This window comes from Aquila chrysaetos, chromosome 7 (assembly GCF_900496995.4).
Source record: "Aquila chrysaetos chrysaetos chromosome 7, bAquChr1.4, whole genome shotgun sequence".
NCBI classification, from domain to species: Eukaryota; Metazoa; Chordata; class Aves; order Accipitriformes; family Accipitridae; genus Aquila; species Aquila chrysaetos.
Window position 1 is genome coordinate 33,993,742 of NC_044010.1, and position 25,026 is coordinate 34,018,767.

The 25,026-nt window shown below is 44.1% G+C and overlaps 1 protein-coding gene across 8 annotated transcripts in view; it reads left to right on the forward strand.

Moving 5' to 3' along the window:
• B3GALT5 (beta-1,3-galactosyltransferase 5) overlaps window positions 1-17,457 on the forward strand; it is a 32,677-nt gene extending 15,220 nt beyond the window's left edge. The window contains exons 1-5 of one of the 8 annotated variants that reach the window (XR_003924385.1): window positions 1,789-2,053; window positions 8,806-8,956; window positions 11,620-11,809; window positions 12,229-13,591; window positions 13,718-17,457. Coding sequence is in view for 7 of the 8 variants with exons in the window: in XM_030020792.1 (XP_029876652.1) it covers window positions 11,717-11,809; window positions 12,229-13,185 (1,050 nt within the window). In the remaining variant the exon portion in view is untranslated. Of the gene's footprint in view, window positions 1-174; window positions 248-1,787; window positions 2,094-7,452; window positions 8,957-9,551; window positions 9,585-11,619; window positions 11,810-12,228 lie in introns of those variants that run through there. The other 7 variants (XM_030020794.1, XM_030020790.1, XM_030020791.1 and 4 more) reach the window with 7 other exon arrangements.
• Window positions 17,458-25,026: the final 7,569 nt, after the last annotated feature.

Below are 25,026 nucleotides of genomic sequence, written 5' to 3' on the forward strand. Positions count from 1 at the left end.
GCGCAGTGTGTGCTTTTCAGCGTGCAGTCCTGCCAGAGACCGAATGCCCTCAAGTCTCCCTGGCTTTACCGACAGCTGGGCAGGCTAAGAGCTGCAGAGAAGCAAACTGCTAAAACTCACAAAGCAAGCTGGGAGCAGTAACCTGTCACTGGCACGGCTGAAGGGAGTTGAAACAGGTTTTATTTGAAACGGCAACGCATTCCCATTTCAGTACACTCTTTGGCTAGGACTGCCCCGAGGGCTGCCGGTGAGTGATGGGATGTGCAGCAGCTGTGCGGGTAGAGGTGTGAACTCCAGCCCTCTGCTGGTTTCCCATTTCTTATGGGAAAATGTCCCACGTCCAGGTGGAGGGCAGGAAATCTGGTTGCAGAAGCTTTTGTGTGTCCAGTATCTCTCAGACTTTGTAGGTCAGACTGTGACAAAGTTAGCAGTTTCCCAAAACTAAAGGAAAGGGGTTTTTAGGAACTTGGAGCACCAGAGGTAGATAGTCATGCATGCAGATGGAGGCACAGGCATTCTAGGTTCTTTAGCTAATGCTTCCTCTTTAGAGGAAACTAAAGCTACCTGGGTTTAGTTTTTTGCCTAAAAAAAAAAAAAAAGGCAAACCCCCATGCTTTTTTGGAGCAGTTCTCTCTGCAGGAAATTTGGAAGTGGATCTGAACCTGTCTTCTTACTTGTATTTCTCCTGCAAAGTAGAACAAGCAAACAGCATTTTTTATGTCTCCTTCACTACATCTATCCATCTCTAGCCTTGGAGTGGAGGGGGAGGAGAAAGGGAGCTGCCAGCAGCCCATAGTGATTGATTCGTCTCTTGTTTTTTATGCTGCGCTAGAACAACCTGTTTCAAAATGACAATGACAAATCAAAGCGAATATTTCTTGCTAGAAATTCAAACTCCCTGAATTGTTAGTGGGTATTTTGCTATTAAATGGGCTGCTTTATCCATAACATTTATTTGGAAATATTTTTCTCTGCTTGAGCTTGCAGCCCTTAGGAGAGAAATGTTTTTCCCTGAAGCCGTTTCCTCCAGTACTTGTTGTCATGTGAAACTGCCAGTGATTGCTATTACTGGGGGACAGTTTGCATATATACAAAGGTAAAAATGCTGCACTTCTCCACTTGCACCAAGAAGTATTGAAAGTGGCCCTGGAAAGGGATCGGACGTCTCGCCTGGACTCGGACCAGCCCTAAAGCAAAGGCTTGACTATGCCCGGGGCCGAGCCCCGTGCTGAACCCGAGCTGGTGCCCGAACAGCAAAGTGTCGGGGGTCAAGCAAAGACAGGGATCCGAGGAGAGGGGCGATGAAGTGGCCGGGCAGAGAGCGGAGACCGAGGACTGGGAAATGGGTGCTGCCACCCCGCCGGCGCTGCTGCCCGGGGGCACGCGCAGGGTCGCGTTTGCTCCCCTTTGCCCTTTTCACCAGATTGCCATTCCTTATCAGGGAAAATCCCGTGACTCCAAGGGTGCCTCAAAGCAGCCCTTTTAGTAGAGGGAGATTTCTCTCCCACTGTGCAAATCAAGGCAGCGCTGCCTGTAATTGGGAGCGCGGAGCTGAACTTTCCCAGCGCTGGGAAGGGCTGGCTCCGCTCTGACACGATTTCCAGCTCCGTGAGCACTGCTCACGCGGCTGGGAGGCCATTGCCTCCCCCCTCCCATCCAAAATATTCAAAAGAAAAACATTTGCAGACAGTTCCTAACTTTCCCTTCCCTGCCGATGGAGCTGCAGCGGTACAGTTGGTCTGTTACCTACGGGAGAGAGGGAGGGAGGGAGGCAGAGAGAGGGAGGGAGAGAGGGAGGGAGGAGGGAGAGAGGGAAGAGACGGGCGGCGAGCTCCGGTTACCGCTGCGGCATCGCTGCCTTCCCTCGCTTCTCGCTCCGGAGACACAGACGATCACGCACCGCTTCACTCGGGATGGCCGGGCTGCGGGGGGATCGGGGGAGACTTCACAAAGCGTAGCCGGTGCCCCCCGGTAGGAAGGGCAGCCCGCCCGCTCGCTGCAGCTCCCGTGCAACATGGCCAGAGCCGCCGGAGGAAGCGTTGCAGCGTCGGAGGTGCGGAGCTGCCCGTTCCTTTCCGTAACTCCGACTGCAGGTATGACCGTGGGCAGGGGAGTCCGTTTGCCCACGGACGCGCCCTTGGACCCCCGTCACCGACTGTGCCGAAACTCGCTGACCGCCGCGGCTGGGTTAGGAGAATAAGCCGAGAGGGGGCGGCAGGTGGGACAGCCGGGATCGAGGTCCAGAGCTCCCTGCCCAGGGAAGCCACTCGCCCGAGCCGAGCAGCGTGCGGCCCCACGGCGCGTGGGGTTCGGCTGAGGGCTCCGGACCGCAACGCCCGTCCTCTGGTAAAACGGGCGATGAGGTGCATCGCGCTAATTGGCATGAGGGGTAGACTGATTTGAGGGTGAGAAGGAACTAATAAGGAATCTCGTTTGCCAGAGGATTTGGTGTGTGCTTTATCACGGGGAAACATTTTGGCAGCCCGTGAACCTGTCCCCAGATAAAGACCAGGATTTGTTAGGACAAATACAGGGCAGTGTTTTCCTCGCTGTCCTGCGTGTTTGCTGAGACCTTGGATAAAATACTTAAAAAGAAGAAGATCTATGAGGTACAAGTAAGGAATTAAAAAAACAGCCGTTGGGCCTGATCCTGCAAACATTACTGTGTATAACCAGCACTTTTAAAGCCAAGTAGTTTTTTGCAAAGTATTTGCCAGCGTGAGGGCCCCACGGTGGGATTTCTGTTCCTCTGCTTTCTGCCTTAGTCCTGCTAATCAAAAGAGAAGCTGGACACCATCCCTCCTGGTTAGCATTTGGCACAGGGCCGGGGCGGTGAGGGGAGTCTGAGTGGCTGTCCCTGGGCTGTCTCTGCCCTGAGTGGAAACTATGTGATGCCCAGGAACGTTATCCTCCTAAAGTACCAGACTGCTTCTTTAATAGACATGTAAATGCAAAGACCTAGTTCAACTGTTGTACTGACAGGGGAAGAATAAAGCTGCAAACACTAAAAAATGAGTGTGCCAAGTGGCAGCATGAAACAAAAGGGCACAGAACGGCAGGAGCACCAGGCTTACCTACTCCGTGCAAGTGTTGCCCCAGCTTAAAATAGGGGAAAAAAACATCTGAAAGGTAGCATCCTGACCAGTCCTTATCCTACAATGGTATTGGCAGGGCTGATCAGCACTGTCTTTATGAAAGATTTATGAGTGACGTTGGAATGTCTTTATTGGTAATTTTTCCTGTTTTGAACACTTTTTGTACAATCTGCATAGCTATCTTGTCTCTGCAGTGCTCTTTTACTTCTTACTCCGTGTATCTTGAGTTTGCTTCCGAGGGAGAAGAGCAAGACCCTCATCCTGTCTGAAATACTATTTTAAGGTTGATTTTTCTTTCTCATTAAGATAAAAAATCCAATGAGTAACACTACTTGTAAATGAGGGTGCAATAAATAAATTTGGGGGGGGACACAGACATACAATTTCTGAAGAACGGTGCTTCTATAGCTCAGAGAATCAGGCTTTTGGAGTCCTAGCGTTGACAGCAAGAGCTTAAAGCAGAATTTTTCTCATTGCTTTATTTGTTTATGAAGATAAGAGTGTGGCTGTGACTCGGATTTTTCTTCCTGCTCAGCACAATGAACCATGGGTTTATGTAGGGTAAAGTTGCTCTGATTCATCCCATCGTGGACAATTGCTCATCTTTGGTGAGATCTGGAGTTTGGAATATAGCAAGTAAAATAGTAACTAGTAAAATTGCTGATTCATGAGGCAATTCTTATAAAAGTTAAATATGCTCATTAGCATCAGTGATAAACAGAAGATGGGGGAAGATTTTTATTGTAGCAATAGAGGGAGCATTAGAAGAAGCGAGTCTATTAGCATTGAAGAGAAACCCAGAAAGGGACGTTTGGTACACAGGGGGTGAAAGGAAGGCAGAGACAGAAAGAGAAGACTTTTAGGCTGAATGTTTGGAAAAAATGACTACCAAGACAAGGAAAGGTCCTTCTGGGAGAACAAGGAGGGAGCGCCCCAGAGGCATTGCTGTTCTCTCTGCCTACGAGAGAGGGTGCCTCTTTGCTGGTTGCCTGCCAGCTGTGTTTGGGTCGCCTGTAGAAGTGGATTAAGTCAAAACTGTCCAAATATGCTCCTAACAAGGACAAAAAGCACCTGCACCGGGGGCTGGACTCTAATGGCTGTCCTGTACAGTTTCTCTGCGTTGATAGTCTGAACTTTGCAACAGGGTGCCTAACAACCCATATGGCAACCTCCACTGCAACATCTTTCTCATCTTTCTCCTTCCTGGAAAAGGGATCTGGCCTTACTACATATCCAAGCTGACATTTTGGTGGGCTTTCTAGGGCCAGGATTCATCAAGAGAATTTTGCAGGCAGCTTGGAAAAGCAAAATTATATTTTAAAATAGAAGTAAGCTTTCTTGACTTGGCTAAAGTCCCTGGAAATACATTTCTTTTTGACTCTTCAGAGGCAGCACTTCTTTCCTGTGACATTATGGGAGCAACTTCACCTCCTGCCAAACGTTTTGCTGGTTTTCAGGGAAAAACAGCATTTTGGTCTGAGGGTGCTGTTTGGCTTTTTCAAATGAATGTCATGAGCAAGTGGTCATGGTTGGGTGCATGAGATCAAGGTGCACCGAGAGCTAATGGCTCTGGATGATTTTTTTAATAAAGAGGAAGATGCAGCCTCTGATTCAGAAGATCCCTGTGCCATAAATGCCTTCCGTCTGTGAGAATATGCTCACCATGATCTTTATTCTCCTTTAGGCATCAGTGGCCCGGGTAGTCTCTGGCAGAACCCAGAGGCCATGTGGACCTCTGGTCTGGGCCATTGCAGCCATTTTAGTAATGGAAATCTCCACACCTGAGGTGACACTTCTGTATCTGAACTGGAAAGACTGTGTTTTCCAGTGGATGAGACACGCAAATGTTTGTTCTTTCCCTTGTAATAATAAGGATGCACCCTTTAACGGGTGAATGCTGCATGCAAAACCCCTTCTACGCCTCTGCGTTGCCTCTGAGAGAGCTGCCGTGTTAAGGTTATGTTTCTATGCATGTGCTGGCACTGTGGTTAACCACAAGTACATTACCCTCTGTAGTACAGCAAACGTGATTCAAAGAAGGAAATGGTGGAAACTTTCCTCTGAAGTGATAAGGTTAAGGAGTCACAGCGTGTCAGGTGGGTCTTCTGAAACTGCCTCTGTCATAGCATGATGGGAGGAGATCTGGGGCATGCAGGTGAACCTTTCAGCGACCTTTACTCAGTAACTGAATTTTAACCAGTTTATATTTTAAAGTCTCTTTGGTTTTGGTCATGGTTTTTCTTTGATTGCTGGGAAAAATTTTCTTTGCTTATTATAAGTATACCAGTGTTAGGCTGTGTTGGTCACACTGCTAAAACCAATACAGTTGTATGCATATATCTGTATAGAACTGTATTATGTATATATGCATGACATTTTATTGGGATTAATATTAATGTAAAATTTAAATTATCACTCTAATATGTTTTTTCCCCTAGAACTATTAAATCCACAGCTTGACTTGTTTCTACTCTTCATCTTTTTTAAAAAATTATTTCTTTTCTTTTCTTATTAAAATCTAAAGTAGAAAATAAAACCAGCCCAACCTTCTACAAAGGAGATTCAATCTGCTGTTAAAGTTACAGGGTCAATCAGCGAAATGGGTATTAGTAATATAATGACAGAGCACAAGCCAGGCAACATAGTAGGATTTGCAAATCAGTAACAATAATGCTCCTTTTCTATCTGTTGTCTAATTGATCGCTTAGGGTTTGGAGATGGAGACTCCTGCCGTGGGTCTGTGACCGTGGGCAAATGGCTCACCCACTCCCCAGAGTCAGCTCCCCAGCTGTAAAACATTGTGGCCTTTCTGGAGAGCCAGAGGCTTATTTTAAGCATCAAAACCACCCACCCCTCAGAGCACCTCTCCCCAAGCACACCCCATCATGGCAGGCTGGGGGTAGCACAGAGGTGCCTGGGGAGGAGCTGGGAAAGCTAACTCCCCAAGCAGCATTGCAAAAAAGAGTGACAAAAAACCCAAAGAGACAAAAAACGACACCCCCCCCCCCCCAAAGGAAAAAAAAAGAAAGAAGAAAAAGGAAAAAAAGAAAGGAAAAAAAGGGAGAGAATTTGGCTGTAAATAAAGTGCATAGCAACTCAGTGATTAAATGATAGAAACTGGCATGTATGAAGCAGAGGAACAATGTCTTGCTTTGACTCACTGACAGACTGACAAGGAGAGACAATCCTGATAGCAGAGGCTGGTGGGAGGTAGCAGAGGGAAAAAGGTTTTCCATGGTCTGACTGTAAGGGCGGCAGAAAAAGTTTTTCCCTCGTCCTGTACCCTGTTTAGGTTTCCATCCTTCTTGCCTGCACATCTTGACTTTTGGTTTGGGCAAGGACATTGTTAATACATGTTGCCATAAAAACCTCCCTCTGAAAAGTGGCATTTTAAAGGGCCAGGAAGGAGACATTTAGCCTCATCACCTCGGTAGCTGTTTGCAGGCAGTTCTTTCGGCTGGAAGTGGCACCACCGGCTCGCATGGCTCCGCGGGATGCTGCCACCGAGCGCGTGGGACAGGAGGAGCCAGCCAGTGCTCCCAGAGGACGAGGCAGGGCCTGTCCTCGTGCGACCCCTTATTTCGAGTAGAGGTTCACCACCACTGTTTTCGGTAGTCCTATGTGGGACCTGAGTGGGTGCTGCTGTTCCTGACAAGGTCTGGCAGGCGCTGGGCAGCATCCTGCTCCAGGAGTGGGGGGACAGGCGAAAGCTGCTGGGCCAGAGGCACCTGGTCATCCCTCCTTGACTTCCGAGCTTGGGCTAAGGGGGAAACCCAGCCACCCACGTGTCTCCCCGTAAAAACAGCGGCCCAGCCACTGCTGAACCCACTGCCTTGCCAGAAACGTCTGTGACAGTCTGACAAATTACAGTCAATGTCTCAAACATTCGTTAAAGAGCTTTGGTGGAGAAGACGGCCTCTGTAAAAATGCTGGAGTTGTGTGAACAGGACAATGTGGCCAGAGGAGAGGGCCCCCCGGAGGGTGGGACCGCGCTTCTCCAAAGCCGCAATTCCTTATCTTAAGCGACCAGGAGAAGAAGCACAGCGTATGCGTCTGGAGGAGGAGGCCCCCCAGAGGGTGGGACTGCGCTTCTGTCTTAAGCGGTCATGCCAGCAAGGAGAGAGAGGCAACTCCCCAATGACCCCGCCAAGCTCCAGACCGATTCCGGAGAACCCCGGAAACGTGAACTGTGCATGTCGAGACCACCGACTGTAAAAGAAGGGAGAATGAGTTCTCAGTGCACTCCCTCTGGAACTGGATCTCTAGGCTGGCTGGACCAACACTGGACCCAGGACTGGTGAAACCCTTTCCCTCTCTCTTTCTTTCTTTCTCTCCCTTTCTTTCTTTCTTTCTCTCTCTCTCTCTCTCTCTTCCACAGCCCCTACACCTCATCCTTTTAAACGTAAACCGATGACCAAGTCTGAGACTAGGAGTGGATCTCGCCGCCCCGGGCTCCTCTGTGAGAAGGAGTCCAGAAAGCAAGGGGGTCTGCTCTGAACCTCGTGACTCAACGGGAGGGCTCTCCTTCTGACACAGTTTCATGTTCCTTTTTCTGCTTCTTTTTCTACACCTCCCTTCTCTTTTCAAACAGCAGCTTAATGACATGATGCAAGGTTCATATTGATAAGTTCACTTGTACTTGGACAAGGTCAGCTAGGTTGAATGAATGTTGATTGTTGTTTAAACTCCCCTGGTGTCGTTTCACCTTAATTCTGACAAAGAAAAGCCATGAACCTGAGTCACTCTAACCTTGGGACATGACGATGTCATCTTTGAGAGCTCCAAGCTGGCCGCTGCTCCTCTGAAATGCTTGTATTTAGGAAAAAATAAATGTTTCCTGCTGTACTTGACATTTTCTTATTATCTATGCATGTTTAATCCCTCTTTGTGTCCTGCTGAGCTTCTGAGAAAGCAATTTAGAGGCTTTATTCCAAGGAAAATCAAAAGTTAGCAGGTATAATTAGTACTTATACCAGGGCACATGTTACCTTTGATTATTAGGAAAGGAAAATGGGAATATCGCTGCTGACCTTAACTGTGCAGTATTTGAGGACGTAACTCCTGTTTACGCACTTAGGTCACACCTCTGCTTTTGGTCTGCCTTGTCGCAGCTGCTTGTGTGTCTGTTGACAAAGCGGCAACTCTTGCAGATGGTCAGAAGAACTTTGGTCATTTGCAGTTCACGTCATTCCCTGGCTGATGTGTGTGACCTCAATGCAAAGCCAATGCCAATCGTCCACTGAACTCAGTGGCATGACTGTAGCTTTGCCCCAGAAAAATTAAGAAAACTTTATTTCTTTAAATTGATATTTTGAATCTGTTTCTCAGGGGGACTCTAGACCTACTTACCTCTCTCTGCCTCAGGGCAAATTGCTTTTCCTGATCTATGTGGCTTTATAGTCTTGCTCTCTTGGTGCTGTTTAGATAATTATTAACAGACCTAAAGGAGGTGTCAGATGAATTTTGATGTAATAACTAGGCCTTATCACAGGAGTTACCATGGCCCTACCACCGTGCAATATGAAGGAGTAACACAAGGGTCAGCGGTGTGAACAGAGAGACACTAGAGCCAATCTGCTTACCATGGCAGAACACAGGAGGAAGTTCATGCCACTGGTGGAAATCAGCACTTGCAAAGTAGAGGGCTGCAGTTCGACTGATTTGGATCACAGACCTTGACTACCTTCTTTTCTTCATGTGTTCATTTCAGGCGTGTGTGAGAGGAGCGCCAGGCTGCAGGCTCCTGTAGCCCACGTTGTTTGGGTCCCAGGCTTTTGTGTGAACCTCGTTTGGATCTGCGCAGAGCCATGAGACACCGTGCCAGTCAGGTTAAACAAACAACTCTCTAGGACACGAAGCAGGTAATTTTTTGGCAATGCCCTACATAAAATATTTTGCAGCTGGAACAATAGGAGATAGAAGAAGCTTTGAGATAATTACAAACTGCAATTTATGACTCAGATCAGAGAGAAAAATCAAGTATGCCATCATGCAAAAGGATTTTCTATAAAACCAGAAAGATTTGTTTTGATGCAAAAATACAGGATGCTGTTCAAAATGACCTCTAGAAAAGCAATTGGTTGCTGGTAATTCTCCGCTGCTTTCTGGACCACCTCCTGTAGACTTACTGTTCCCTCCATATTAACATCTCCAGGACTGTTCCATGGAGATACGTGCATGCAGGCTGGAAATCTTGAATCACAAGATTGTTTGTCAGATGCAGGCAAAGGAGGAAAGATACAGTGACAGATAATTTAGAAACCACAGGTTTTGTCACACCTAACCTATGTTCATATCTCTGCTGTAGAGCAAGATACTTTAGGTTGGACGGTGACGGTTTTGCTAAATGCAGTCACAGCCGTGTTGTCTTGTTGCAATATAACAGAAGCCATTGTTTTCCATATGTACTTCATATATAGCAGTTCTCTCAGGCAGTAGGGGCAGGTGGAGAATTTGCTTCACGCAGGAATCTAAACCTGCTGTTTGCAGGTGAGGGGAGGGACGGGACAAGGGCTCAGTGTAAGTCCCTGGAGCAGGGTGCGGCATGTTATCTGGATGGCTCCCTCGTCACTGGGAACGCCCAAGGTGCTACTGGTGTGATCTGGGTCCTCGCAAGCCCTCCCCCCCAATCCCTTCCACAAAAACCTCTGTGGGTAATTGCAAATGTTTCATCTGAGAAAAAAAACCACCATTCCTACCAGTTCCAGATAAGCCCGAATGTGCTTTTGGTGATTAAACCGATGACAAAAGCTACTATTTTCCAGCCTTCACACTGTCAAAACCAAATGAGACTTTGCTCCGGGAAGTGTGTGTTTTTTATTAAGGCCACTGCCTACCCGCTGGTGGTAGGCATGGACCTGCTGGGAAATGATACACGTACATATGTGTGATCTGCAAAATTTATAAAATATGTTTTACAATTTACATAAATTGTGTGTGTGTTTATATATCTGTATAAAGTATGCTCCTTCATACATGGAGTGAAAAAGGAAGACATTCTGGCTCTGGATAGGCAGAATGGTAAACATGTGCCAGAACATTGGGAGGTTGCTCTCCCAGCCATCCAAAACAGGGACATTTTAAATTTTTTTTTAGATCTGTTACCAGTACACAAACCCAGAAACAAGAAAGAAGTAAATATGGTCAAGTCACATTAGTCTGATTCTACTGAAATCTGGTAAAATGAGCATATTATGTTATGGTTTCTTGCTCTTAAGTATTTCTGAAAAGGTTTTAATACAAAATTGCTCTCAATTACTTTGTGACTTCAGTATTTGAAGGATTTCTGTTTGTACATGTTCTGGAATTCCTGTGACAGAGAAATGTCAGACCCTCAGACAGTCTTGTGAGAGCTGGTGACAGGAGCGAACCTCTTCTGTAGCTCTGTTGTCAACCTCAGAACATCAACCTTTCCTGAAAACACTATTTTCAGGATATTCATGTTCTTCCTCCCAGGCCACTGAAGAACATGAGAACAGATGCAGAGCAGATTTTTGTATAATCTTTTGCGTGTGTGTGTGTATATATATATGTATGCATATGTATATTCTCGCACAATTTTACATAGGTATTTAATTAAAGCAATTTTTGAGTTAATTGCAAGACTACTGGGAGCTATACATACAAGAAAAAACAGATCTGAGGAACACTCTATTTAAAGACAAAGTTAATTTAAATATAAATGGCAGAAGAAAGGCGAACTTTTGAAATATTTTCAAAAATCATTAGTGAATCATTGCAAAAATGCATTACACTGTGGGAGGAATTTCAGTAAACCAGGACTCCAGTTCTGTTTGTTTCATGCTTTTGAGAATAGAGACTGAAGTTAATGGAACTATTCTTATGGGTAAAATGAGCTGGATTTGGTCCCAGGAACACCTGGCTGGACTTTAAAATGAACTTAAGCCTGCAACGCAAAACCTTTTCATTGCTTGGAAAGGGGAATTTGAGCAAAAGGAGGGCACTAACGTGTTTTGGGGAGTCTAGGCAGAACCTTCCTGGTCGAAAGGCAGAGATCAAATTTCCATGAAATCTACAGCTCTGGGGATTGTAAACTTGGTTTGCTGTATTTTTAGATGGGAAGCCAGATCCAGTTCTTCATTAAGAAAGGGGGAATGCCCTTCCCCCTGGTAAAAATTCCCCCATCCTAGTGCTCTAAAATAGTAGTTGGTGGGCCTGTGGGTTAATGGAATGAGTAACTGAAGATTTATAGTCTTCCCACCAGGTTAATTTATGGTGATGTGTAATTTTTTTGGCACTGTGACCTTTTTGGGTTTGCTTTGATAATTTTTGTCTCTCAAAATTTATACTAGATTTGTAACCAGATATGCAGCACATATAATCCCTTACAAGGATGAATGAATGAACATTGTTGTTATTGTTTGGATTTCTTTCACCTAGAAAGGAGAGGAGGGTACAGACAACCCCCTTCTCATCTCAGCATAGCCTAGTGAGTCACCTAAACTCTGAAAAAGGTGAAACATCCAAATAATCTGGCCCACTGTTGTTTTTTTTTTCTGAGCAGCTAACGCAACGACAAATATGTGACTCATAGCCCCTCCAGCAAAAAGATCGGGAGAAGTTTCTGGGTTGCTGCAAGAGCCCCACAGGACGCAAAGAAGATGAAGATGGGAGGAACCTGGCTGGGTCTGTCAGCTGGACAGCACTTGCTGGCTCTGGGACAGAGGCACTTTTCAAACAAATGGAGAAACATGGTATTTAAAAAAAAACCTATTGCTGTTATTGTGTCTCATCTGATATGGGCACATACCTACTTCTTCTCCACTCTGGCTTGTGAGAGCCCTGGTGGGTCTAAGTCATGGTTTGTAAGATGCTGAAAATGGGGAGGAGGTCTGAGGCATCAGCCAGGGTAACCTGGTGTGCTTCTGTGGATTTTTGAGGATATGCTGGCTTGGGGGGCAGATTCAAGTAAGCATGAGTGTGGATTTGATTGCCAGCAGAACATCTTGTGGGAATGATACTAAGAGAAATGCGTGTGGGCGAGTGCCCTGAAATAGGTAGCTTTCAATTAGAGATGACCTGCCTTTAAATCCCTATGCTGGGAGTTTGGTATACGGCACTGAAAGGAGCAAGATTTTTTTTTTAATGTGCTGTTCCTTCTTGTTTCTTTCAGATGGATTTCAGAAAATTCAGGCTGTTTGTTTGCCTCATAGGACTCAGCTGTGCTAGCTTCTGGGTTTTTTACAACAATTTGACTGAATTCTGCATATTCTGTGAAAACAGCCAGGATTACATATTCCCCATAGAGACTTTTAGGAGAATCGGAGGAAACTTCTTGCAGCTCCCGGATATAGACTGCCATAAGAACCCTCCTTTCCTCGTCCTGCTTGTGACATCCTCGTACCACAACCTTAATGCAAGGATGGCAATCCGGCAAACCTGGGGGAAGGAGAGAACAGTCGCCGGCAAGCGCCTGGTGACATGCTTCCTCCTGGGAAGCACTGTGAATCTCAGCCAGCAGGCTGATATTGCTGCTGAAAGCCAGCAGTTTAAAGACATTATTCAAAAGAATTTTACTGACACGTATTACAATTTGACTTTGAAGACCATGATGGGAATTGAATGGATTCACAGATTTTGTTACCAGTCCAGCTTTGTGATGAAGACCGACACAGATGTGTTTGTCAATGTTTTTTACCTCACTGAGCTTCTTCTAAGGAAAAAAAGGACCACTAGGTTCTTCACAGGCTTTTTAAAACTGCATGAATACCCCATACGGACAAGAGGGAGTAAGTGGTATGTGAGTAGAGAAGAGTATCCGGAAAAGACCTACCCACCGTTTTGTTCCGGGACTGGCTATGTTTTATCCACCGATGTTGCTAGTCAGATCTATAATGTTTCAGAGAGTGTTTCGTTCATTAAACTGGAGGATGTATTCATAGGACTGTGCCTTGCCAAATTAAAAATTCGGCTGGAGGAGCTTCATTCAGAGCAGACGTTTTTTCCAGAAAGGATTAGGTTCTCTGTTTCTCGCTTTAAGAAAATTGTGATGTGCCATGAAGTAGAACCATCTGAGCAGCTGAGCTACTGGAATCACTTAGTGACAGAAAATCACGGAGGAAGGCTCTAGCACCTTCCCTGCTTGAATTAACAAACTGAAATGCTCTGCATTTACAGGGCTGCCCTTGACTCCAGCAAAACTCCCAATTAACTGTAGATCCATCACATTAAAGACATTTTTAATGGTTATTTTAAACTCTATTTCTGCTCAAGAACGTGCAAACCTCTTTTGCTCCCATTCACTCCCACCTCTGTATATCCCTTCTCTACATGTTGCAACTATTATTTTTATCTGAAAGTTGCAGGCCTGCAAACCTGCCCTCCAGATCTTGCTGTTACAGGACTGGGAACATTTCTGCAGTGCCAACCTAAAAGTGAAAGTACTTTTGTTCAGAGAAGAAAATTTGCACCGTCTTCCTGGTCCCCTTTGGTAGATTACTGAATTTGCAGCCATCTGTGCAGGCATTCGAGAACAGGTAGCTGTCAGGATGTTCCCCTGCTGGCATAGGGAACTGCAGCCCTGCCCTTGCAGCCAGCTCTGTGTGGGCAGAACTGCATGCTGGCACAGACCCCTCCATCAGTCTACACAATTTTTTTTGCAGAGATGGAAGAATTTGCCCATGCAGCGCTCTTGGGACAACCTTTGGTACTGCAGGTCACCTGGTGAATGTGTAAGGCTACTGCAACTCTTTCCCTATATATGCCTCCTCCTGAAAATGATACGTGGTAGAGCCAGATCCATGCTCAGTGGAGAGTGTCCTTGTCTTTCTTCTGAAATACACCCCGGAGACATCTTTTACATTTGTGCCTCACTTTGATTGTTTGCAAGCTGCTGTAAATGGTTTGCCAAGGCTAAACAAGAGTCACTTACACTGAGCTAAACAGTACATCTGATTTAGACATTTTTCCCTATGAGGAACTGGGTGTGTAAGGGAGAAGGCAGGAGGATTTTTCTCTTTTAAACAAGACCTAGTGGGAAAATATACCCAAGTAATCATTCAGGCTCGGAGCCTCCTTTCTTATTTCATTACCAAGTAAAGACTCATTAAATCACTAGGATGTTTGTAGGTTTCAGAGATAAGGAATTGAGTCTTTAGAGTAGATGCTGTTAAAAATACATTTGGGCTATGGGAAGGGAGAAAGGAGTTCATAAAATCATGCCTTATGCAATACTCCTGTTTGATTTACTTTCACACAAAGAAAAGGCCAGTTTTATCAGCAAAGAAGTATTGAATGCCTATACTATGTGTGAAATGAATTTTTCAGAGAGCAGCAAAAGCAGGGCTGCTCCCTAGGGGAAGATAAGCCAGGAGCTGAGGGGATCCAACAGCCAGGAGGGCTCAGCCCCAGACACTCATGCGAGGGAGCAGTTCAGACCGACAGATAGTGGCCATGTCCAACCAAGAGTCCCGATCATAAGGCAGTATCATGGTGATGAGGTAGGTTTGAGGTCAAGCCAGCGATGGCCGGGCCCTGGTGATGACAGGTGGGGGTCAGGATCGGGCCCAGTGAGGGGACCCAGGGCCAGACACTGCACCGGGATAGCAGGGCAGGGCATTGGGGATGGGGACGTATACTGAATGTGGTAAAAAACATGGAGGAAAGACAGGGAAACATGTTTTATTACTTTGGGGTTATTTGTTTTTTATTATTTCTTTTCTTTTTATTGAAGTTTGTGAGGATTGTCCAAGGGTCTCTTTTTACTTGCCTGTGTCTGAAGAGCAGGATAAATATTTTCAGCAGGAATACGCCGCATCCTGAAAAGTGTTTAATAATGGTAATAATATATTATTTATTTTCTTCTGATGTAGAGTAACCTGAGCTCATGCACTTATTTTTGAACAACTGATGATGAAAGAAACAATGTTTATTTGGTAGAATAAGTTTCCCATTCAGAAAATAGGTGCATATATGGTGTTTGCAGGGATATGGCTGTCCAGGCGGTCGGGTGGGTAACCAAGGAGGTGTTTGCCTTTCCCTAGCCCATACCCTGTGCCAGGGGGTGGGCAGCCCAGCTCTGGGTTGAACAGCATCTTTCTGCCTCCCATGCCAACTTTGCAGGCGTATTTGCCCTTGGACTCAAAGCCCTGCTGTAGCACATCTGCTTTTGTTGTTGCCTTCGGTAGGTGCAATGGGTCAGACTGATAAAGCCTAGCAACAGCATTTTAATCACTATTCTTTCCATGTAACCTGCAGAAATGTCTTTTTGCCATTCATTGCTATTTTACCCAAGGTGCAAGCTGGCTATTGCTTTAATTTATGGAAAGATGTTGAGCATAAAGGAATGCTTCCTGGCCTCTTCTAGCTCCCTCTTTTGTGGGGTAGACGGTCTCTGAGCTGGGACAGCATAATGCAGCGTAATGTTCATCCTCACTTCTTCTTGTTCTGAGAGAAATAATCCTGCAGTCCCTTGTGGGTCTCACTTCCACCTCTGTGCCTGATGCCAACCTTATCTTAGCTGGCAGGACCAGTCCAGCTGTGCAGTACCAGGGAGCCTGTATCTCAGCAGAATAGCTATTCTTTTACGTACAGATGTGTTGACTTGTTCACCTCCACTAGGTGTTGAAATCCAAGTAGTATGGTGGCACGTGGCTCCTGGGATGGTGCAGCTGCTGGTCTTCTGTCAGGCTGAGTTCGTGGCCAAAGGGTGAAGTCTCCCATTAGGGAACAGTATTTTGGGTTGCTTCCCTGAACAGTGGCTGCTTGTGAGTGGCACTAAAATATGTCTTACCTGAGCAGTTTGTAGCTTTGTATCATCATAAAAAAAGTTACCCTTGAGGGGCAAGTTCTGCTAGACTTCCTGACTGTGGCTTTTATTTTAGGTCAGGAGTGTTCCTAATTACTTGAACATACCTACTGACTGGGAAGGTGGTGCTATTCTTTGTTAATCACATTTGCAGATGCTACCACTATATTTTTGGGGCTAAATTCACAGCTACCATGGAATTGGGAATGAGTTCCTCAGGCATGTTTTAAGAAACCATCCCATTCTGGATACTGTTTCCAGGGAGTCTACTTGTAACTCAGTAGCTCATGCAAGATGCCTCTCTTTATTACTGTATTTGAAATATTTTGCCCCCACTGAATATATGCTGTTAAGTGTCTAATGGCCTGCCTATCATCTGAAGCATTTGGGTTATCACTGCTAAATCTCTGATGAGGAGGAAATAAGTACAGCTTGAAATGTTATGGATTCAGATAGACTGTTCCTCTCCTTTTTGCAAATTAGCTTCCCAAGTGAATGCTTTAGCTTGCTGCACATTATTTTCCTCAACATATGATTTTCTTTGTGCTCGCATAAATTAGAAATTGATTTCATAATTCTCTCCATTCAGTAGGCTGCTTTGAATAAGAATATAGTAAATGAATAATTAATTACTTAAAATATAAAGTTATCCTGCTGGAAAAGGTGATTTAAGAAAAGTAGATGATTGCATGTAAGGCAAATTCATTTATTTAAACAAAGCCACTGTGCTAATCAGTTTATATGTATCAGCTAAATGAAATTAGCTTTTGCAGCTTAGGCCTCAGATCATGACTTTTAACACAATCAAAAGATACTAGTGGCCTTCTGCCAAATTATGTGTATTTTCGTACAAAAGACCATCACAAAAAGATTGGAAATATAACTAGAACTGTAAACACAATACTGCAGTGTACATATACTTATTTTTAAAATTTTGTATAGGCTAATAAAAGAATTTAGGTAATTTTGGGGCAGTTTATCTGTAAAAGTAGTGCACTATCCTACATTTTTATGCTTTCTGGGTCAGATGATCACTGTATCAGTTTTTTACGAATAGCTTTGAAAAGTTACTCTGAAAAGTTACTCCATTGCTTCTCATTTAGTAGGAAGGAGTGTAAAAATCAGCAGAGCTGATAGTGTCTTAGAGCTGGTTAGAGTTGTGCATTTCAGCATACTCTTTCTTCCAACACAAGGTCAGTTTTTGAATATAGAAAAATGAATGCATTTTTCACAAATCTAACTCATCAGCTAACACATTCTTAGTTTAGGTTAGGAGTTTCAAAAATGTCCATGAAGCGTTTGGTCACACATCTCATCTGGTTCGGTATTACTGAGGAGGTATAACCCTTCTAGGCACTTTCGAGAATACAGATTTTTGTAATGAAACATTTGCCTTACATAAAAGCTGAATGGAACACAAGGGCTAACTGTCTGCAATGGATCTGTCAGGAATGCTGCTCTTCTTGGATTTTTGCGGGTTACTATATAATGTAAATATAAAATGCGTGACAATATTTGCATTATTTGCATAGAACATGAGAATGTTGAGCTAGCTATTCAATGTATGATATTTTAGTAAAGTATTTTGTTACCACAGTTTTGTGTGCTCACTTATCTTTTTGGTTGTGAATGTATTAACATTATGGGATGTAGGCAAGTTAGGAGGCTTGCTCTTTTTCCAGTTAAAATGAATAGAATCATAGAATCATTTAGGCTGGAAAAGATCTTTAAGGTTATTGAGTGCAACTGCAAACCTAACACTGCCAAGTCCACCACTAAACCATGTCCCTAAGTGCCATGTGTGCACATCTTTTAAATACCTCCAGGGATGGTGACTCAACCACTTCCCTGGACAACCTGTTCCAGTGCTTGACAACACTTTTGGTGAAGAAATTTTTCCTAATATCCAAACTAAACCTCTCCTGGTGCAACTTGAGGCCATTTCTTCTCATCCTATCACTCATTACTTGGGAAAAGAGACCGATACCTACCTTGCTACAACCTCCTTTCAGGTAGTTGTAGAGAGTGATAAGGTCTCCCCTCAGCATTCTTTTCTCCAGGCTAAACAACCCCTGTTCCATCAGCTGCTCCACGTAAGACTTGTTCTCTAGACCCTTCACCAGCTTTGTTGCTCTTCTTTGGACACACTCCAGCACCTCCATGTCTGTCTTGTAGTGAGGGGCCCCAAACTGAACACAGTACTCAAGGTGCAGCCTCACCAGTGCTGAGTACAGGGGAACAATCACTTCCCTGCTCCTGCTGGCCACACTATTTCTGATAAAAGCCAGGATGCCGTTGGCCTTCTTGGCCACCTGGGCACAGGCCGGCCCATATTCAGCTGGCTGTTGACCAACACCCCCAGGTCCTTTTCTGCCAGGCAGCTTTCCAGCCACTCTTCCCCAAACTTGTAGCATTGCCTGGGGTTGTTGTGACTCAAATGCAGGACCTGGCACTTAGCCTTGTTGAATCTGAATCTGTTGAATTTTCTCCCCTTCTCTAAAATGCCTTAGTATGTGCATCCTAAAATGACTGGTTGGTTCCTCTTCCTAAGGCAAATATTAATTCCCATATAAAAGAAAGGGATTAGGAATGGGAGTGCTTTCCCAAGTATTAAGCATGCGATCTTGCCACATTAGTCACTTGCCATTAACGGTCTACGCATGGTACACCTTTAAGTCAAAGGCACCTTACAACAAAACCTTATAAACAGGCTGTGATCTGAATTCAGAGCTCTTTTTCCAAATGACAACAGTGTCAAGTGCAAGATTGCTAAAACCATAACAAGGGAATTGATAAAAGACAATTTTAACCACAGTTGATACCTTTTGGAAGATCAAGATCCAACCTGAAATGGTTTTGCCTGTGTCACCATAGCCAGCGCGATTTGACTGTGGCTGACTGGCATGCTCCTTGGGACCTGGAAGCACAGTGCTGTTCCCCTATCACTGAAAAGGGAAATGTCAAATAACTGAAGGCCGTCAGATTGTTTGCCAGATACAAGCAGTTGTAAACTAAAAACTGTAACTAGAAAAGGTCTCCCTTACTACCTTTATCTTTTACCTTTTTTCCTCGCTTAACTTTCTGCTGTATTTTGCTTGTTTGTTTGTAGCTGGACTTAAATTCATTAGTTCATTCCATCAATATAGTTCCAGAAGTATCTATAAATATTATAGATCTATAAATATTATAGATACACTGGATAGAGGAAACCATCTGAGTCACAGGACTTAGATATATGCAGTACATAGAAGATCCAGCCTGAAAAAACAGACTTGAATTTGCATATGTTCTGGCTGAGCAAATAGAGATTTTTTCAAAGCCCAGTAATATAGTGGTTTTAAGGCTATCCTAAAAAGTTCACTCAAGTACATTTTCACTGAAAAATGTAATTGGACAATTTCAATGGTTGAGAAATAACCTTATTGTTGCCTTATGTTTCACATATTCAAAAATGCATTCTTTTTGTGGGGAAAAAAAATCCAAGTCCCTTCTTAGAATCTCTGCAACTGAACCATGTACACAACACCCCTTGCGTTCTGCTACTGACCTAACCTGACCTCATTCAATTTATGACTTTGGGTGCAGGGATAGAGGCCTGTGTAATCAGTTTCCTATTCTTTTGTCACCAAAAGCACTTACGAAATCACAGCCGCCCTTACACTTACAAACTGTCAGCATACAGCTGTAGGCACAGAACGTCATAAATTAGTTATGTGGTGTGATTTACACCTCCAGCTTGTAGATCTTCCAGGCAGCTCTTTTCCCTTCATGTTTAATTTAATTGTTATTGCTGGAACAGCAGTTGTAAGTAAATGTTTGACTCCAGTACATGAAGGGACCTGCAGCTTTTACATGTGCTTCTGCTAGTAAAGGTTCAATGAGGGAATGAAAAAGAAAAGTGAGCTGAGCTGTGAGGCAGGAGTGGGAGTGAGCTGCAGTGTAAGTGAGTAACGCAGCTTGCTCCTGCTGGGGGTGAGGAGGCAGCAGAATAGCAGCACTTGTTGCTGGCAGGGAGAGCTCGCTGCTGAGGGCAAGGGTGTGCAATGCACCTCTGTACTCACCCACCTCCCCAGTCCATTTTGGAGATCCCATCCCCTTATGCTGAGGCCAAACCCTGCATGCCTTGCAGGTATAACTCAAGTGGCAGGAGGTTTGCTGCCGCACGACACTGTAACTGAGCGGTACTGCCTTCTCCAACTTTGCTGAAAAAGGTGCTGCATGGGATAGGGGAGGAGAGGGGACTAGAAACTTTACTCTATAAACATGTCAGTCTTTACTATATTCTTGAGATCTTTCAGTACTCACCAGTTCCCTAAGCTTTTAGGGAATCTTATTTTATACACAAATGTTGCAAAGGAAATGGCCGAATATCAAAATAAAGTTTACTGCTCCTTTATAAGAGAAAGCCAAAATACAGCGGTGATCACGAGTACTTCCATTACTCCACCACATAAAGAGAAATTGAGTATCTGAAACCATCTCTGCCAGGGACTTATGTTCTCTTACTGCAAAAGGGCAGCTTTCAGTCACAGACTCGGCATCACAGGTACAGTGCATAGGAGACATTTATTTCTAAGGAAAAAACCCTGCCATTTCTACTTGGTGATCTTAAATGAATGCCCAAAGGGAGCAGCAACATGTCAGTCATAAGGATGTATTTCATGAAAATGCAAAAAAGACACAGCTCTTCCAATATAATGCCTACTTTTATGGTGATAATCTGCACTCTCATCATTGCAGTGTCAGTTTGGATCACGCCTGCAGGTCACTTAGGGAATACTCATTAATATTCTATTTTCAGAGGTATTAACATTTCTCATAACTGGCAACCTTGCAAAATCATCAGGAAAGAAAGAAAAGGGGTATAGTTTCATACTCCCATGGTAGTTTTCCTTATATTGTCAGGGAAGTCCTGGGGGATTTGGAGCCCTGGGCATAGTGCTTGTGTGTGCATATCACTGAAAAGGCTTGTGCACTGTTCATCTGACATGTCCAGAGCTGGACTTAGCGTGCACTGACTGATAGGTGTTGAGCGCACCAGTTTTAAAGGAGCTCTAGATAGATTTGCACTTTGTCTGAACTCCTTGAAGAATCCGGCTGCGCATATAAAGCTCAGGAGGGAGTCTAAAACCATGACCCTAAGCAATAATGAAAAATGTAATAGTGACTATAATGAGTGTAGAGAATGATGTTTACATTTTCTTGGCACACTATTGTACATTGAAAAGTTCCTTAGAATAAACTGAACGATAACCAGAGCAATTAAGCCAACTGTTTGGACCAGTGACAAAACATTTCTAAAGCTAAAGAAAATGTTGCCAAGGGAACTGATATATGAGAGAGCACTAAAAATTTCCTTTTTAGAAGTACACTCCTCCTAACAGCACCAAAGCTGCATCTTCTTTCATTCTGTGACAAACTTTCTTACTTGCTGTTGTTGCCTGGACTCCATGATGAATGCCTTCATCTACATTCCCTGAATTATGACATTTTTATTTTACCAGCTACAACTCACCACTGATTTCAGTGCTGGAGAGGAAGGATGCACCTGCCAAAGGGGAAACATGGAATGCAGTTCAGGAGTGCTAGCAGGAAAGTACTGGAGAACTACATTCTAGTTGCGCAGATTTGTTAATGCCAAATAAAAGCTGCAAGGATATTCACACAAATAAAGTGTTTAATCCTGTGGCCTCCTGTGTATGAAAGTCTGGAAGATTATATCCAAAGCTTTCCTCATTAAGGGCCCACAGCAATTCTTCACAGAGTTACAGCTTTATAATAACCAGCAAGAGAACACTGAAGAAAAAAATCTGAACAAAAAAAAAAATCAGATGAGCTATATTGGTGTTACGAGGTTTTTGAGGATCTACCCACGCCTCAATTCACTGTAGCATCACTTCACGAATCTTTAGGTCAAGACGAAGATGACCTACCTTCCTAGGAAGGAGATAAAACAGGATTCCTCAGGTCACCATGAAACATCTGTTGGTGGGACTGGTCTCAGCTAACTTTTGCAGCCTAAACCAGCATGTCCAGTCCAACCCAGTCTTTCAGACTACTCTCTAGTCAAAATAATGAGGCAGGCCTAACCAAAGGGTGACATATCTTGTCTGCCTTAGACCCTTGTATCGGGATAGGTGAAGCATCATCTGGTAGTGCTTTTATATCTTTAATGACTACAGAAAAAATGCTTGATAAATAGTTTATGATAGATGCCTGTGCCTTAGCTGGCTAGCAGTAGCTGAGGAGGGGGTCCTGAATGCTGTGTATGGTCACTTGTATTCATAAGGATTGCAGCTCCTCTGGAAGTGCCCCCACAGCCCCACTTTGTCAGCTATTCAATGGGGATGTCACAGGATACCATCAGTATCTTTCACATAATTAATGTATCTGTCAAGGAATTCTTTTTTGTTCAGTCAGCAAACGATTTTTTACAAACTGAGGTTTCTTTTAAAATATGGAGACAAACATTACACTATTGTTTGTGCAACAGAGGGACATGTGGGGTATCCTAATTTTTCACCTAAATATATATGTAGTAGACAGCAAAGATCCCAGCTTGCACTGAGTCTTCACTGTGCTTGATGTTGAAAGCAGAAGTGGGTCTCTTGAGTTCTCATACCCTACAAAGTGGAAACAAGATGGGGGAAAATGCATCTCAACAGTCACATAGGTAATAGAAAGAGGAAATGGCACAACCTTGTTATTTCTAGAGCTTTTCCTCTAGTGCATTTGGGTCCTGATTAAGGAGAAATGTGAATCAAAGCTTAAAACTGTGATGCGTCTTCAATATATTAACAGGTTAACGAAAAGATTTTAAAAACTAAAGCTTGTGAGAGGAGAGGGATCTGTGTATCTTACTTGACTCTATAGCTAACACTAATAAAATCTGTTTTGAATGAGAAACATGCTTTTCAGAGCACCAAATATTTTGGCAAACAGTAGAGGAAAGGTGTAAGAGCATAGAAAGAGGAAAAAAAAAGGAGGCAGAGTTGGAAAAGTTATGGCTTAGCATCTCTTTGGCCTGATTTGCTACTAGAGAGAAGTGTCCTGTAGGCATCAAGATAGACACAGCTAATTCAGTCACTAGGGCAGCTTGTCTCCTACCTTAGTCTTTTCTAGATGTTTCAATTCTCCTGTTCTTCACTAGAGAAAATAACATTTATTTTTTAAGACGGAGCCACTTCTCAAAGCCTTTGTAATGTTCAAAACCCTTTTCAAGCCAGTTTCAATGGGAAAATGAAGAATTTTATTCCTGTTTCTAGCAATAACCTCAAATCAGCTTTAATGCTGCATTTGTAAGTGCCTCTTCCCTGCTATTTTAATGCTCACATCCTCTGATCATATTTTCTTTGACTCAGCTAAATAAGCTAAGATGCAGCATGGAAGTGTAGGGACTGGTGATTTCCCCTGCTGTGTTCTTGCTCATTAGAAGTAATTTACAAATGAAGGTGTCTAAATGCTCTTCATTTTCCATCATGACAATTTGTCCAGTTCTCCTGTGAGAAAAAAAAGTTACACTTATGGCCCCAATGACAACGACAGAAGGCTTCTCTCTAAGTGACTCTCAGAAAGTCCATTTCACTTAGAGCCTCTTGCGTGGGTTTGCACAGCAAGCTGTATAGACATATGTTTCAGACTAACACACCCCGGAACAAAAAATGTTGAGGGTTGCTCCAGCAGTTTACACAGTCTACACACCATACAGAAGAAATAGTATGGTGCACAAAAAAGAGTTTGGAAGGGTTGGGGGAAAAAAAACCAGGCAAAAATCCTCCTACTCATAGGCAGAAGAAAAAGGAAGAATTGGAAAGAAGTGTCTAGAGAAACTGGAGTGGGAGGTAGGAATCTGCCTAGTATGCAGGCTGATGATTCACAAAATGATTTTCCATTTGCATCAGACTGGCAAACTTAGGACCTGGTCTTTCACTCATGAGCATGGATAGTCTTGTACGTGCACGATGTTCTCAGCAGTTGCGGATTCGGACACTTTACCACGCTGTGTAATGTCTTATCCCACGCACATCCTAACCAGTGCCAATGGTTGTATTCATCACGATATCACGGTTCATTAGCAAAGTCAAAGTACGGAAGGAACTAACAAGGGCAGTGAGAAATACTTAATAAAATATTAATACATGTGTTTGTTGCCTAAGCAGCCTCAGGGAAAACAAAGGACATTTGAATCCAGTCACTGCGCACCAGATTCACCCAGGAGGATTTCAGCCTGATGAAGCCAAGCCAGCAAGTATGTGGGAGGAGGTGACAGGTGCTCTCCTGATGACTCCTACTGGGGTCAGATCCACAGCAGGACATAAACACAGTGGATGCTCTAGGCTACAACGCACCCAGTTCCCAACCAGTCCTCTCTACGCTGAGGAGATGGGAAAGAAATGCCTGCAATGGGGGCCAGCAGAGTGGTGTATGCATCTTTATGGGAGTACACGTTTAAGGACACGGCTAATCTCCAGACCATGACAGACCTCAGTGTGGTAAAGACATAGCTGATCAGCCTGTGATTAGCTAGTGTTATAATGACAGCTGTGGCACAGGTGCAGCAACATGACATCCAAATGGACCTTGATAAGCTTGAGGACTGGGCCAACAGAAACATCATGAAATCCAGCATGGAGAAGCACACAGTTCTGCACATCAGGTGCAACAGCCTTGAGGTATAGCCTGCAGCGGTACCACCTAAGTGACAGTGGATAGAAAACTTGATGAAGAGAGCTGGGTGAAATGAACACCAGGGTAAATACAAACCAACAATGCCCTTTCACCACAAATATGGCAAACCATGTACTAGGCCACATTCAGAGAAGTGTTGCCAGCAAATTCAGAGAAACTATTATTCTCCTCTACTACACACATCTGGAAATCTGTGTGCAGTTTTGTGCCCCTCAGTTCGAGTAGCATGTAGAGAAGCTAAACAGGGTCTAGTGGCAAGACATGAAGTGGACAAGGGTCTAGAGCACAGCACTGGTGAGGAGATGCTGAGGGAGCAAGGCTTTAGTCAGGCAGAGAAGAGGTTAAGGGGTGATCTAATAACAGCTTAAATCTACCTGAAGAGCAATTACAAAGATGACAGAGCCAATCTCTTCTCGGTAGTGCCAAATGATAGTTTTGTAAGAGTTTTAAAACCAGCTATTATCCTTTCCAAAGCAC